Source organism: Colius striatus, chromosome 1, assembly GCF_028858725.1.
Source record: "Colius striatus isolate bColStr4 chromosome 1, bColStr4.1.hap1, whole genome shotgun sequence".
Taxonomy (NCBI): domain Eukaryota; kingdom Metazoa; phylum Chordata; class Aves; order Coliiformes; family Coliidae; genus Colius; species Colius striatus.
Window position 1 is genome coordinate 2,763,107 of NC_084759.1, and position 15,715 is coordinate 2,778,821.

Here is a 15,715-nt window from a genome sequence, read left to right on the forward strand (position 1 = left end):
GGACCCCCCTGGACACGTTCCTGTGTGACCTGATCTAGGTGGGACCTGCTTCTGCAGGGGGGTTGGACTGGATGATCTCTAAAGGTCCCTTCCAACCCCTCCCATTCTATGGTTCAATGATTCATTAGGAAATGATCCACACTATGCAGCCGTGTTATTCCTTGCATTACTGACTGAGAATGGAACAAAGCAATTACAGTTGCACAGTTCTTACTGGTTACTAACTGGAATTAATTCATATTCATTCACTGTTTGTGTCATTTTGTATCTGCTGCTTCTCTCTGAGTACATCAGATATATATTATATCAAACATACCAGGTGACAGAGACCTTTTCATCCCACAGGCTCTGGTCACGATGACCCCTGACCAACGTCAAGATGTTATCAGAACCTCTCAGCTGGCAGTTTCAGACAGTGAAGAGAGAGTCAAACCATACACCTTGGAGGAATTCTCCTATGATTATTTTAGGTGATTTTTTTTAAATCATGCTCAAAAGTTACCGGAGTGGGAATCCATCTCCAGCTAGCTTGGGTATCAGGACATTTTTGGCTACTGGAAAAGACTCTGAATATCCCCTTGTGGGGCTTTGTGTGACTGCAGCTTCCAGTTTAGGTCATGGCATTTCAGCTGTAGCTTTTCCACAGACAAGGTTTCATGAGGGATTTCTTCAGATTGTCTCAGCCCATGTGTAACAGGGTGGAAGTGAGAATTATGTGAGAGGCCATAGTGGTCTGATATTTCTTTCCTCAGACCATACAGGCAGCAGTTACATCAGGTTTTTGTCTCAGCTTCAAAGATTAAAATGTGCACCACTGCTGAATGCAGCTGACCACAAAAATCCAGTTCCTCTTCAGATGGGCTGGCAATGCAAATATGCAGAGCAGATCCTCTGGGATATATTCACCCTGCTAGGCCTGTTCTGCTAAGCAATGTTCTTTCATTGTTTCTACACTGGCCATCCATTGCCATCATCCTTTCTCTTGTGGTTAGAAGCTTTTTGGGGTAGGGAAGCTTGTTTTGATGTCAGTAAGGGTCCTCAGGTGACTCCTCTGAGCCCCAGGAAGGTGCAAACTGTTCTCTTTAGACAGAACTAGTGCTGGATGTTTGCTAAACTGGAAAGTCCCATGTGGTGTAAGAGTTCATTAGCCAGGTGCTGTGAGCAATCAGGTGAAACACTGGCTGCAAGGCCTGTAACCTCTCCACCTTTCCTCTTGCTTTGCCTTTGGCACCAGGCCACCTCCCAAGCACACCCTCAGCCGGGTCATGATCACCAAGAGCCGTGGGAAGGACAAGCTGTGGTGTTACACCCGTGAGCCCATCAAACAGCCCTTGCTGAAGAAGATCCTGGGCAGTGAGGAGCTGTCCCAAGAAGCCTGCATGGCCTTCATTGATATCCTTCCACTGCCTGGGGAAGCCCTTGGGCGACAGATCTGACAGGCAAAGGTCTGAGCAGGTTCGTTGGGGCCTCAAGAAAAGCCTATGGAAAGGTCTGTGGTCGCAGCAGCTTGGGGACTGTGTCACAGGCTGTGTCTGATCCTGAAATCTGTCCTCAAGTATCCTTGAGATCTGAGGGCTGCCTACTTCTCAATAAATGAGAGCCAGGGAACATGTTATTGAGTCTTGCTGGTCCACACTGCTTAGTGGTTAACTCAGTGGCTCTGTTCTGGCTTCCTTCAGCTGTGTCTCTCTGAAATGCATCTGTTGTGAAAGGCTGTGGCCCTGATCAGTGTGGGTGCAAACCAGTTCTCATGCCCTCAGGGATGGGGTTTTATGCCTGAATATCCCTTACTTGTTCAGAATGCACATGGAACAGGAGAAATGAGCTGAGTGCAGACCAGATCCAGTCTGTGAAATGGCCTTTATTTTTTAGTGAGGTTTTGCTCTAGAATCCAAACTTTATGGTTTGAGCAGTTCTGTTGGTACAAGCCTGTTACTGATTCATGTTACACTAGCTGGCAAATAATAACAGGAGGAGGAATTAAAAGAAGAGGGGGGAAATCAGAAGACATTTTCAGTTTTATCCTTTTCCTCTTGCTGTGTCCTATCTGTTCATTCAGGGAACTGTGGCCTGTTGTCATGCAGAATAGTTACAAAACAGCAGGATGGTGAAGGGGATAGTTTGGTTCATGTTACTGCAGCCCCACTGGTGCCAGACTGGTGCTCTTTTACAGTGGTACTTGTATGTGTGATCAGGTAACACATGATGACACACAGCTTTCTTAGGTCTGCACATCCTGACTCCAAACCAGTTCTTTCAACCTGATACAATGCATGACAAAGGCAGAGAGATTGCTGGACATCTAAAGCAATTTAAAGCCTTTACTGTGCACTGTGCCCCTCCACCAAATTGCAGCCACTTCTGTGGTCACATGTAGGATGTCTGGAATCACATCATCAACAGAAAGGCTTCCCCAAACATCCTGGTTAGCTGATCCTTGACTCCTGCTTCCCACCAGTGCTGAAGTATATGGGTGACTACCCATCCAAAAGGACTCGCTCAGTTAATGAGCTGACAGACCAAATATTTGAAGGTGCCTTGAAAGCTGAACCCCTGAAAGATGAAATCTACTGCCAGACCCTCAAGCAGCTCACAGACAACCACATCAAGTAAGAGCTGTTCCTTCCCCTTGGCCCAAATGCACTGGTCTGTGTTGGGCAGAACAGGTCTGAAGTGCCCATGCCCTGAGGGATTTCTTTCCTCCCGGGTCTCTCCTTATGTAGGTACAGTGAAGAGAAAGGCTGGGAGCTGTTGTGGTTGTGTACAGGCCTTTTCCCTCCAAGTAACATCCTCCTGCCCCATGTCCAGAGGTTCCTGCAGTCCCGGAAACATCACCCACTGGCAGCAGACTGCATCCAGAGGCTCCAGAAAGCCCTGAGGTATGGCATCAACCAGAGCATCGTCCTGGTCCTGACTGTGCCACAGCATCCAAAGATGTGAACCTGCTTCTGCAGGGGGGCTGGACTGGATGATCTCTAAAGGTCCCTTCCAACCCCTACCATTCTGTGATTCTATGTGTGAGAAAACATGAGTAGGAGATATCCTGGTGGCTGGGGGGGGACAGTGAAAGCTCATGACCTCTCTCTGTGTGCTGCCAAGCTGAAAGAGACCCTGGGGATGTCACTGATAAACTATATGTGGGAAAATAGAGATTAAGTAAGATGACTTCTTTCTGTTGTATCCAGTGACAGGACAAGGGGTGATGGGGTGAAGCTGGAACACAAAAAAGTTCCATTTAAATATAAGAACAAACTGTTTCAGTGTTTCAGTGAGGGAGCCCTGGCCCAGGCTGCCCAGGAAGGGTGTGGAGGCTCCTTCCTTGGAGGTCTTCAAGACCCACCTGGACACGTTCCTGTGTGACCTGATCTATGTGGGACCTGCTTCTGCAGGGGGGTTGGACTGGATGAGCTCTAAAGGTCCCTTCCAACCCCCACCATTCTGTGATTCTATGACTTTGTCCAGGTCAACTTAAGCCACTTACTACCTAAGCAAGTACATATTCCCCATGACAACTTGTCTTTCTTCTTTTTAGGAGGGAAAGACCCTGCTGTTAAGCAAGGAGCTAAAGTTGGTTTAAAAAAAGAATGTGATTTAAATCACATTTAAACAAGATTTAAACAAAGATTTAAAGAAGATTTAAACAAAGGACTCTGGCTTTGGTGCTGTGGCACTCACCACCTCCTGTTTTGCAGGAATGGATCCAGGAAGTACCCACCTCATCTGGTAGAAGTGGAAGCCATTCAACACAAAACCACCCAGATTTTCCACAAGGTTTACTTCCCTGATGACACTGATGAGGTAAATGAGGGAGAAGGAAATGTTTTCTATCAGGATGAATGTCAATTTTCTTGTTCTAATTCCAGAAGAGGGTCAATATTCATTCTGATTCAGAAAACCTAAACCTTTCTAGAAGACTTTGGACCAGAGCAGTGTAAGGAAAAGCCATCCTCATGTACCTTGACCAGCTCAGGGGTCTGGTTTGGTGCAGTTCACGAGTGATCTTGCTGGTGTTCACTGGAGGCTTTACACGGTGACTCCAGCAAGAGACAATTGGGCTGAGTTCACCTCCATCCACTCACCCAGTGGTTCACAAACTTTGTCCATTAGTTGTTTCTATCCCAGACTGACAGACATGTCCACTCAGCTGTAGTCAGTGGGGTACCACGATGGGTGTTCCTTGGGACTGGGCAGGGAGCTGGCTCTGGCAGCACTGGCAAGTAGGCAACTGGAATTACCTGACCTGAATTCTCCTGACCCGAGATGACACAGAAATCATGACACCTGCACTCAGGAACCTCTCATTAAGTATCTCACATGCTAATAAGGCAGCTGGTTATATTGATGCCAGAGCAGATATGCATGTCCTTGCAGGCACTGCTGTCTCTTGCTACTGATTAGTCTTCTTGTGAGGCTCACATCTCTCTCCCTCCCCTCATGTCCTTGGGCACAACTAAATTCTTGTATTTCCAAGTGGGTTTATGTGTAAAGCTGTGCACACCCACGGAAGGAAAAGGATAATTGCTCTCCAGCAGCTGTGAATGCCCTTGTTTACCTGTAATGGAGAGTTGAGTGGGAGTAGTACTGGGATCTTGAGTATTTTTTTCCTTCATGACCAGCAATAGGCATGACACTGCTTTATACATATGCATCTGTGTGAGTCAGTAGAAGGAGGCAGTGGGGACTTCTGCATTTGAATGGGTTTGCTGTGATCTTTTTGGCTGTGGCAGTCACCCAGGTGCACCAGCAGAGTAACACACATCTGCACTGAAGAGCTGCTGAACACCAGCAGCACTGAGCTTTGGGACAGATGTGCAACGTGGATCCTGCTGGTTTGGGGGTTGAGTCGTGCATGTGGTGGGTAGAAGCTTACATTCCTTAAACTGCTGTGAACTGAGTCTCTCTGAGTGAGCAGAGCAAAGCTGAGGTAGTGTAAATGCTGAGCACTGCTCAAATGACAGATCTGGGACCTGTGTGCAGGTGGGACAGTCCTTTAGATCTCACAGCCACAGGAGTGCTCCACAGGAGCAGGAGTCATGTCCACTTCTCTTCAGCTACCAAGAGGTCAGGCACTTGGTCTAAGCCAGGCATCTGACCTCTTCATCAGCAGCAGACAGTTGAGACAAATGAGGTATCTCTCTCCTCCCTCTAGACAAATAGTTCTGAGACCTAACAGAGATCAGAAAAATCTCCTGTGTTGCCTGCAGAGCCCTGGGTAAGCCAGCACAGGATACAGTCAGAGCATCACAAAGCACAGTGGTACAGCAGTAACACAGCTCAGCTTCTGAAAATGTCTCTTCCCATGCCCAGAGCCACAATCCACAATGTCACCAACTTCATTGGTGATGGGAGCCTAAACCTGGCTGCATCTGAGCCTATGAAGGAGCATAAAGTGGAAATTAACCTTGAGGCAGCAGTGCTGAGGATCTTCCTTTCCTTGTAGGCATTTGAGGTGGAGTCCAGCACAAAAGCCAAGGATTTCTGCCAGAACATCTCCAACAGGCTGCTGCTAAAGTCCTCTGAGGGCTTCAGCCTCTTTGTCAAAATCTCTGACAAGGTGAGTGACCCACACAGAGGCTGGGGTAGCCTCGAGGCACTTGGGGTAGCCACTTAGTGTGCTCCAGCTGCCAGTAGGTACATGTTAGTGGAGCCAGGGCTATCTGCACCCTCCCAGGTGAGGTGTATTTCTCTGCAAGCAGTGTGGTGTTTCTAAATCAGATCCAACCTGCTACAGGTGAGATTTGCTGTCCTGCAGCCTGTACTTCCAGCAACTGACTCAAAGGGCTTAAAACTGACAGAGAAAGCTCTCTTAGCCTGTTGCTAGGGTTTATAAGACAAATGTGTAGCTTAGAGCTGCCTCAGGCAGCTGGGAGAAATCTGTGGAGATAATCATCATGAAGGGAAATGAATTATTCCAGTGAAACAGGAAGCTGCAGGAAGGAGCAATGAACTAGAGGCAGAGCCTGAAGCAAGGCACTGGCAGAGGCTGTCTCACGTCAGCAGTTTGTAACACATCAGTGTAACTGGGGCAAGGCAGTAGAGCAGCAACAGCTACAGGAGAGAGACCAATGGCCAACCCTGCCTGTGGCCTCTTGCCACTTCCTCAGCCTTTGTAACCATGTGCTGTGTCCTTCAGGTCATCAGTGTGCCCGAGGGAGATTTCTTCTTTGACTTTGTGAGACACTTGACAGACTGGATAAAGAAAGCAAGACCAGCAAAAGATGGTAACAGGGACTTTCCTCCATTATGGGTCACTCCTAGAGCCTTCCAGCCCTTTCAAACAAGATTGACCACACAGTGTGCCACCTCTGCTGGTCTGCACCACTATGGATGTGCTGTCTGCACCAGCCCTGGGGACATCACCTGTGAAATGATCTGTCCAGGAGCATCAGGACCTCAAGCTCCAGGGCTTGACCTGTCTCCTATGAGCTCTCTAGGGCCTGCCTGTGGGAAAGTATCAGTGGTGGGATTCATCTCTCCTCACTGCCCACATCCACAGTGGAGCTGTGTCTGCAAGACACAGGTCCCTTCAGGGTGCAATTCCTCTGCCCTGCATTAGGCATGAACACTAGCATCAAAGTACAGTTGTGCAAATGAGTCCAGGCACTCTTTTCACTTATTAAAGCTTTGCAAGGGAAAGAGGTAGCTTTCTCTGCAAGGTTAGAGCTCATTTGGCCTTATGAGTGCCCCTGTCCTTGCAGGTTGTGATGGCAGATGGGCAGCCCTGGCTTGCAGGGACACCCCCTGCCAGCTGGTACTCACAGCATTGCTCTGACATAGCTGCTTCCCTTGCACAGGTATAGTGCCTTCTCTCACCTACCAAGTGTTCTTCATGAAAAAGCTGTGGACCAACACAACTCCTGGAAAGGACTCAATGGCAGACTCAATCTTCCACTATTACCAGGTACTTCAGGAAGGGGCAGTGGGGTCTTGGGAGGGATCAGGAATGGGTTCCAAACACACTGTCTATCTGCAGGTGGACAAAGTATTGAACTCTTGCCTTAAATAGAGCACTACAAAGAGTGCTGTCAAGTTGCATGGCAAGGAGTAGCCTTTGTGCACCTTAGGGTAACCAGCTCAGCTGGGATTTGGGCCAGCAGGAAACAGGAGAGAGCATGTCCTGCTGGCAGCCTCAGTAGGGAGGCTGAATGCAGAAGCATCCTGAGGGTTTTCAGCCCCCTCCATTCATGGAGATGAGCTGTGGTGGTCCCAAGCAATCAAGTGAGAAATCACAGTCTTTCTGCTCTTGTTTCTTCTGGGATGCAAGAGACACCTTCATGTGCCAGAGCTCTCTCACACACATGTGCTCCCTGTGTTCTTGCATGGATAAAGTGGTTATCCCAGTATGACTGTGCTCCTTAATGCCTGACACATGTCCAGACACTTCTGGTAATGAGAGAAAAGATTTCTTTTTAAGTAAAGAAAAAGCAAGAAACCCATTGAAATCCAAGTGGCCATCATCCCTGGGATGAGGGAGGGTGAACAAGGATGTTCACACACGTGACAGCTAACATAAGGACCTCCCTGCTTCACATAACGAGAGACTGGTTTAGTCCAGAGAGGATTTTAAACACCCACTCTGGTCTCAGCTGAGCAGCTGCCTTTCCACCACACTCAACACAACTGCTACCTGTGTTGCCAGGGCCTGGATGCTTCCACACACTCCACTCAACAGCTAAGGATGAAGGTCTGTGATCATCCCCTCTTGTCTCTGAATCTTTCCTTCCCTCCATGCAGGAGTTACCAAAGTACCTGCGTGGCTACCACAAGTGCACACGGGAAGAGGTCCTGCAGCTGGCAGCTCTCATCTACAGGGTGAAGTTTGAGGATGACAAGTCCTATTTCCCCAGCATCCCCAAACTCCTGAAGGAGCTGGTGCCTCAGGATCTTGTTCGGCAGCTCTCTCCAGATGACTGGAAAAGGGTAAAACAGCAGCTTGAGTCCCCAGGCCCATGTGGGGACACCTCAGCCTCTGGGGTGACTTGTCTGACGTTCAGCCTTGAGGTGGGGCTGGCAGAATGAGTGACCTGTGGTTCCTCTTGAGTCTCAGCAGAGTTGCAGCCTCCCCAGCATCACCAAGAGGAACACAAAAAGTTCCATTTAAACACAAGGAAAAACTATTTCAGTGTTTCAGTGAGGGAGCCCTGGCACAGGCTGCCCAGGGAGGGTGTGGAGGCTCCTTCCTTTGAGGTCTTCAAGACCCACCTGGACACATTCCTGTGTGACCTGATCTAGGTGGGAGCTGCTTCTGCAGGGAGGTTGGACTGGATGAGCTCTAAAGGTCCCTTCCAACCCCCACCATTCTGTGATTCTATGAAGAGAAGGGACTGTATGTGCTTGTTCATACACACACGTCTTGCTGTGGCTTTTCTTTGTGCTGCATGTGGCTGTGGCTGTAGGGCTGGATGCAAGGCCATACAGACATGTGCTGGGAGATGGTCTCATGTAAAGGTCTGTTGTCTAAGGCAGAGGACTGAGTAGAGGAGTAATTCTCTCTGCTTTATGCAGGATGAGGTGTGGCATGGATACAGACAGGTCTAGAGCCATAGAATAACAGCTACCTCAATGCCAACCAATAGTCTTATAAGTCCTGTCTGTTTCTTGAGACTTGAACTCAACAGTGTGCCTATCCAGTGAGCTCTCAGCTTCTCTGGGTTGAAGGCCTCTCAGTCTCCTCTGCTACATACATAAATTGGAGGATCAAAACCTATAATCCCTTGAATAGAGTAACCTGTAAGACAGACCTGCTTTGGTTCCAGGCCCTGCTCCTGTCATGAGCCAGCATTTTTTGTCACTTGTCCATTGGAGCAGAGACTAGAACTGACCATCTTTGTGGGACTGATGCTCCTTCCTTGCAAATATCCCTGGTGCTATGCAGTGCAAACCCTCCAGCTCTGTTGTGTTCTCTGTTGCAGTCCATTGTGGCATACTACAACAAGCATGCAGGCAAAACAAGAGAAGAAGCCAAGCTTGCCTTCCTAAAGATTGTCTTCAAGTGGCCTACATTTGGATCAGCATTCTTTGAAGTGAAGGTACCTGCCCTGCTTGGGGTTTCTCTGGCAGCTTTTAGTCCACCAAGATCAGGAGCCCCATATCACAGGGCGATTGTTCCAGTGTCTGGACCAGACTGGGACAACCCTAATGAAGGGAAGGGTGTGAGACTCTCCATCAATAAAGGGCTAATACTCATTTCTTGTAGAGCCTCAGCATATCTCAGCCATTGGGTCTCATGGTTGTGATGCTCAAGAGCCAAGAGCCAGTCTCTGGTTTTCCAAGGGATGTGTCTGCACCCACAAATCAAATCCAGGCCAGCCACCACAGCACCAGGTTCCCATCAAAGACAGCACAGACCAGTAGCCATGAAGACTGTCCAAGTAGTCTGGACATGTTATTGCAGCTCCCTCTTCTCAATGACCAGATAGTGAGCCTGGACTCAGAACAAGTAGATGAAATTCCTCATCAGCTCCTCGAAAACTGAGCATCCCATTTTGTGTTATGTTCATCTTAGATGGCTTGAGGGATCTGGACATATCCTGTGATTTTTGCTTGGTAGACAAGAAATCTGTGTCAGGGCAAGGAGCTGAGTCCCCACTCCCTGTGATCCATCTCAGCAATCAAACAAATTGGAGGTCTTCATGGCACAGGCTGAGAAAAATGTGTACCAGCAGGAACAAAGTGAAGTTAAGGTCAGAAGGGGACAGACCAGTGTAGTCTTGGCCTGAGGAGCAGGCATGAGAAGGAGCAGAACACCAAACAAACTGGAAAGACAGAGGAGATGTCTGGGGTTTGCCAGCCAGTCCCAACTCCTCCTGGCTTCACTTTTGGGAGGCCATCAAAGGCACCAAGGAACTTTATGCTGTCAGCAACTCACCCACTGGTTATTATGCATTTAGGAGATCCGCTCTTAACTACACAGTCCTGACTGTTGCTCATACCTTAATGAGTTCTGTGTTTAAAGGATAAACTGGACAGCAGTTAGTGGGGCCACCAAAAGCTGGCAGGAGAAGACAGGGAGAGAGGAAATAGGAAAGGGTCTGATTGTGCATGGCACATCCCCTAACAAGTTCATCTCATTTCCAACAGCAAACTACAGAGCCAAATTATCCAGAAATCCTTCTAATTGCCATCAATAAGCATGGAGTCAGCCTCATTGATCCCAAAACCAAGGTAAGCAAAACCAAATGCTCCCAAGCCCGGTTCCCAGCCCCTCACGGAGGTCATCCCAAAGAGCATGTTGTTCAGAACTCCAGGAGTTCTCCTTAAGCCTGGTTAGAAAGGCTGGATAGCCAAAAAGGTTTCTGGAGGCAGAAATTCACTGTTGCACACAGCCAGACCAGCTATTTTATCATTAGGAAATGGATTGGAAGCATCAACTACTGGGGCCCTGTAACTGGAGGGTACACACTGTCCTTCCTTAATCCTTTCACAAACATTAGGGCAGAAACTGGAGTAAATCAGAATCACAGAGTCAAAATGAGCTCCTGTGAGTTACTTCCACCAGCTGCAAGGCCATTGTAGCATGACAGTCCCCCACTAGCACTGGAGGATCCAGAGTCTTGCATCTCACTGCCTTTTCCATGAGGCTGTGGTACAGTCTCCTCACAATAGACATCCTCGTTCTGCCTTGATGGACAGAGAATGAGGTCATGAGAGGTCCCCACAGCCCTTCATGAAAGTTGAGGCTCTCAAATGTTGAGTGTCAGTCTCATGTTCCCACCAGGATATTCTCATCACTCACCCCTTCACCAAGATCTCCAACTGGAGCAGTGGCAACACGTACTTCCATATAACCATTGGCAACCTGGTGAGAGGAAGCAAGCTGCTCTGTGAGACCTCCCTGGTAAGGAATGTCAAAGGTTATTGGGCACAGTTAGACCAAATCTTGACTTTGGAAGGCAAAATTAAATATGTCCAGATAATTGTGTCTCAGGGATTCTCTGGGCTGAAAGTGATCTCTTGGAAGAGGCTTCTGATGTGCTGCCAGTCAGCAGGTACTCGATCGGCTTGAGAGCTGGGCAGAGAGGAACCCCCTGAGGTTCAACAAGGGTAAGGGCAGAGTCCTGCAGCTGGGAAGGAAAAACCCCCTGCACCAGTACAGTCTGGGGGTGACCTGCTGAAGAGTAGCTCTGCAGAGAGAGACCTGGGAGTGCTGGTTGATAATAAACTGAACATGAGCCAGCAACGTGCCCTCGTGGGCAAGAAGCCAATGGCAGCCTGGGGGCAGCAAGAAGAGTGTGGGCAGCAGGTCAAGGGAGAGTCTGCTCCCTCTCTGCTCTGCCCTGGTGAGGCTTCATCTGGAGTCCTGTGTCCAGTTCTGGGCTCCTCAGCTCAAGAGGGACAGGGAAGTGCTGGAGAGAGGCCAGTGCAGGGCCACCAAGATGATCAGGGGAATGGAACATCTTCCTTATGAGGAAAGGCTGCGGGACCTGGGGCTGTTTAGTCTGGAGGAGACTGAGGGGGGATCTCATTAATAGTTACAAAAATCTCAGTGGTGGGTGTCAGGAGGTTGGGGCAGCACTTTTTGCTATTGTATCCAGCAACAGGACAAGGGATGATGGGATGAAGCTGGAACACAAAAAGTTCCGTTTAAACATAAGGAAAAACTGTTTCAGTGTTGGAGTGAGGGAGCCCTGGCCCAGGCTGCCCAGGGAGGGTGTGGAGGCTCCTTCCTTGGAGCTCTTCAAGACCTGCCTGGAAATGTTCCTGTGTGACCTGATCTAGGTGAACCTGCTTCTGCAGAGGGGTTGGACTGTGTGATCTCTAAAGGTCCCTTCCAACCCCACCATTCTGTGATCCTATAGTTCTATGAACAGGTGCAAATATACCCCAAAAGTTGAAAGCCAGCAACTTGTAGCCAGTGTTCAGGAGGCACGAGCCAGAGCCTGTAAACTCTTCTGTAAAGGCAACTCACATCTCCTCTTCTCCTCAGGGCTACAAGATGGACGATCTTTTGACCTCATACATCAGCCAGATGTTAACAGCCATGAGCAAACAGAGGAGTGCAAAGGGTAGCAAGTGAACTGCAAGACGCCACTGGCAAGTGGCCGTGGGGCTAATTCAGCAGCTGAGGCCTGTGGGCTACCCGTGCAGCTGGGGCAGGACCTTTGCCTCCCACATGTGGAAGATGAGCCGAACACCATCGGGGAGCTCGCTGGACTCTGACCTTGAGGGCTCAAATCCCACCACCCCTTCCAGCGAAGACGACTATCTCTGACCTCCCCTGCTCCTTCCCCAGCCTGCACCCCGACTCCACCTTCTGCCTCAAAGATTTCCAGGGCTCGCCACCGCTCTCAGACAGTGACTGAGCAAAGGCACTCGGGCTGGAGGTTTGCCTGAACCCTTGTGGCTGGCATCACAAAGGCTCTTGGAAGAGGATTTGTGTGTGTGTGTGTATGTGTGTGTTTGTGTGTGTGGCTTGGTTTGGTTTGGTTTGTCTCTTTTTTTTCCCTTCAGTCAGAGCTATCAGCTTTTTGGTGAGCTTATAGGCATTTCAGGTTTGAAGAGGAATAACAAAGCCCTCACCCATGCTGGAAAGAGTGTCCAATGAACACTGCAGGGCTTGTTTTTGTGATGACACAGAAGAATTATGTTGTGCTTTTAAGGAGGACAGAAAGAAGCAGCAGGCTGGGAGGAGCACATTTCAACTAGGAGCCAGGATGAAACAACCTGCTGATGTAACAGGTCAGAGTGCTCCAGTGCTGGCCCTGCAATGCTGGAAATATTTAAACAACAAATCTTAAAGTTTTGTTTCTTCTTCTATTTATTTTTTAAAACATTAAAAAGGCAAAAAAAAAAACCCACCAACCCCTCAATAATAAAGTGAAAGTCCTGCTGTTCCTGCTGGTGTCTGGACACTGGCTCAGGGCTGAGGGCGACCTGCAGGACAACCCCTCACCCAGGGATTCGCCCAGAGCTGGGCTTGCCAGAGGCTGAGCAAGGCACATCTTTTCCCAACTTGTGGGATCAACTGGAAGTGAAGCTTGGAAGATGAATTGTCTTCTTGTTTTTCCCCCCTGTACCCAGGGAAATTAACCCTGAGAGGATCCTTACTGTGAGCTTCAATGTGGATGTAGGGCTTTTGGAGCCACTGTGTTTGGAAGACTGAGGCCAAGCCTGTGTTGAGCTGAAGTTCAAACATGGACTTGGCCATCAGGGCTGGAAGCAGTTCATGGTTTTAATGTGCTTTTGTGTGTGTTGCTGTATAAAACAGCTCTTGATGAGTCCCAGCTGGACCTGAACTACCCACAGTGAGGGCAGGCCCTTGATTTTGATGGGCATCTCTCCATCTTCAGTTGGCTGGTCTAATCTGCTGACTGGTTGTCCTCTCTTCCACCCCATGCCACGCAGTGTAGACCTGCTTTGGAGCAGAGATGGGACCTGCCAGCAGAGAGAAGACCAAAGCCATGCTGTGTGTGTAGGGACATGCAGGGGAAGGAGCCTGGGGTACCTTCCCAAAGTCCAGACTTCCAAGGAGCACATGCCTGGGTGTAGGGCATCAGGAGGGGTGACAGCTGTCCACCAAGATCTGGTGCTGGTATCACTAACACTGAGTGGATCCCAATAGGTGTGGAAGATCTCTTTTGATCCCATGCCTTGGGATAGGTTTGGCTGCTTTCATAAAAGCCCAGATTGTAGGGTGTCATATTGTTCTGCTAAGCTCAGCTGGGCTCAGTCCTCCACCACTGTGCCAGGCAGAGCCAGCAGCGCTGCCTCAAGGACCATGACATCTGACTGGGGTGCAGCACTGACCTCGGACCTCAGTTGCTCCACTAAAGCAAATGAGATGCTGCATGGAGACACCCACCAGCCAGACAGGGCTGCTAGGAGATCCCCCTCCTCCATCATCCCACTCTGGTGATGGGAGCATGGTTACACCAGCCAAGGCTTCCTTGGGAGCCAAGCTGCCTTCTCACCATCCATCTCTGATGCTCCTCTCCTCTCCCCAGCTCCCATGATCCGGCTGTCCCAGAGATGCCACCTGTCCCTAGACACGTGCCCATCATCCCCACCACCACCACCACTGCTTTTCTGGAGTCTCCAGCCATCCCTTCCCCCCACAGCACACTCAGTAGATAATGCAGTACAGCAGCATTTTGCAGAGCTGTCCTGGGCCAGCTTTCCCCCACCACCACCCTCATCCCTCCCCTCACAGCTCCCACACACCCCATCATTTTAAGGGGTGCTGGGACTCATGTGTGTGCCTGTGTGTCATATGTATTAGCTCCTGGTGGCCTCTTTGTATTCACACCCAGTGATGTATCATGAAAAAAACCTATGTCCAAGTGAAATATTCTAATTAAAAAGCATCAAGTGGCTTGTGGGAGGCTGTTCTGTGCTGTGTGGTTGTGGTGATGTGTCTACAGGGCTCAGGGCTTCCAGGTCCTGGCTGGGGACAAGGCTCCTCACAGAGTGGGACCAGACTTCCCCTCACAGAGTGGGACTTCCACTAATGAGGAGCAAATCATCAGTGTGCCTGGAGTGGAAATTCAGTGATGTCTTTTCTTGGTGGGTAAAAACCACTGGACCTTGGGAACTCTCCGTTGCTTGTCCTCTAAAACAAGGGTTGGTTCTTCCATAAAGGCTAATTTTGAGCTGAATCACTGGATGGAGGAAGCACTGGGTGAAAAGAGTGTGTGTGTAGATGGCAGACTACCCTGGATGAAGGTCCCACATTGAGGTGGCTTTTTCTAATACACATTAAAAGCTGTGCTTGTCCCAGCCAGTTCCTTCAGCTGGACACAGGGTGCAGCCCTGGGACCTCATGGTGCACACCACCACTCAGCCCAGATCATAGAATCACAGAATGGGGGTTGGAAGGGACCTTTAGAGATCATCCAGTCCAACTCCCCTGCAGAAGCAGGGTCAGATATGCTCCACCTCCTATTTTTACTGCTTTCATACCTCCAGGCAAGTGATACCCACAAAACTTATGACCCAGCTGTGCATGCAGGGCATGAGGAGGGGGTTTAACCCTGTCAGTAGCATTCTCCTTCCATGCTTCATGGACATGGAGCTTCCCTGCACCAATCCACCAGCCTTTAGCCATTTTCTAAAAGGAGAATGCTTTCTTTTTTGCATGTAGAGCCTCCAAAATACTCCTAGATTGCAACTTGGAAAGGTTTAAGTGCTTCTCAACACAGCTGACTCTGAAACCTAATGGTTCCCTGTCACAAGTCACTTTTGATAGCTTTACTTAGCAAAAGCATGAGGCTCTTGTATGAGGAAACATCTACAGCCTGATTCAGGTAGAGGTTACTGTTTTCTTTGCCTTTCCCAGCCTGGTTGAATAAGAACAAAACAGGATAGGAGAGCTAAAATGTATTTAAAACAGCACTTGCAATGTACAAAAATGAATGTGTTCCATCAGTTCAAGTAGGAGTTTATGGCTTTAAACCTAGGAGATGCTCACATTCCCCTTGCAGAGCAGGACATAGAGCCCCTTCCCTCTGTGTGCCAGCAACCACTGGGAGGAAGGAAGATCAGGATAAATGACAGGGTGTAGGGCAGGCACAGAGACCTTCCCAAGGGAAACACAAACAGCATGTTTGGTGGGAGCCATTCACAGCCAGCTCAATCCTTCTGAAGAAAAGTGTCATACTCCTGGTCATACACCTGGCAGTGACATGGCCAAGGCTCCAAAATAGCCCTTCACTCATGGGAAGATGTGCACTTGCCCACAGACAAGGGGAGGAGATTGGCTTGTTAGGGTCTATGGCAG

At 49.2% G+C, this 15,715-nt stretch overlaps 1 protein-coding gene across 2 annotated transcripts in view; it reads left to right on the forward strand.

Moving 5' to 3' along the window:
- The window catches only part of MYO7A (myosin VIIA), a 121,164-nt gene extending 106,890 nt beyond the window's left edge, over window positions 1-14,274 (forward strand). For both annotated transcript variants that reach the window (XM_062020336.1, XM_062020337.1), the window contains 13 exons: window positions 346-470; window positions 1,235-1,392; window positions 2,456-2,609; window positions 2,724-2,879; window positions 3,693-3,798; window positions 5,441-5,554; window positions 6,134-6,221; window positions 6,795-6,901; window positions 7,735-7,920; window positions 8,913-9,029; window positions 10,081-10,164; window positions 10,718-10,837; window positions 11,927-14,274. In XM_062020336.1, coding sequence (XP_061876320.1) covers window positions 346-470; window positions 1,235-1,392; window positions 2,456-2,609; window positions 2,724-2,879; window positions 3,693-3,798; window positions 5,441-5,554; window positions 6,134-6,221; window positions 6,795-6,901; window positions 7,735-7,920; window positions 8,913-9,029; window positions 10,081-10,164; window positions 10,718-10,837; window positions 11,927-12,016 — 1,605 coding nt within the window. In that variant the 3' untranslated portion in view covers window positions 12,017-14,274. The remainder of the gene's footprint in view (window positions 1-345; window positions 471-1,234; window positions 1,393-2,455; window positions 2,610-2,723; window positions 2,880-3,692; window positions 3,799-5,440; window positions 5,555-6,133; window positions 6,222-6,794; window positions 6,902-7,734; window positions 7,921-8,912; window positions 9,030-10,080; window positions 10,165-10,717; window positions 10,838-11,926) is intronic.
- The last annotated feature ends 1,441 nt before the right edge of the window (window positions 14,275-15,715 follow it).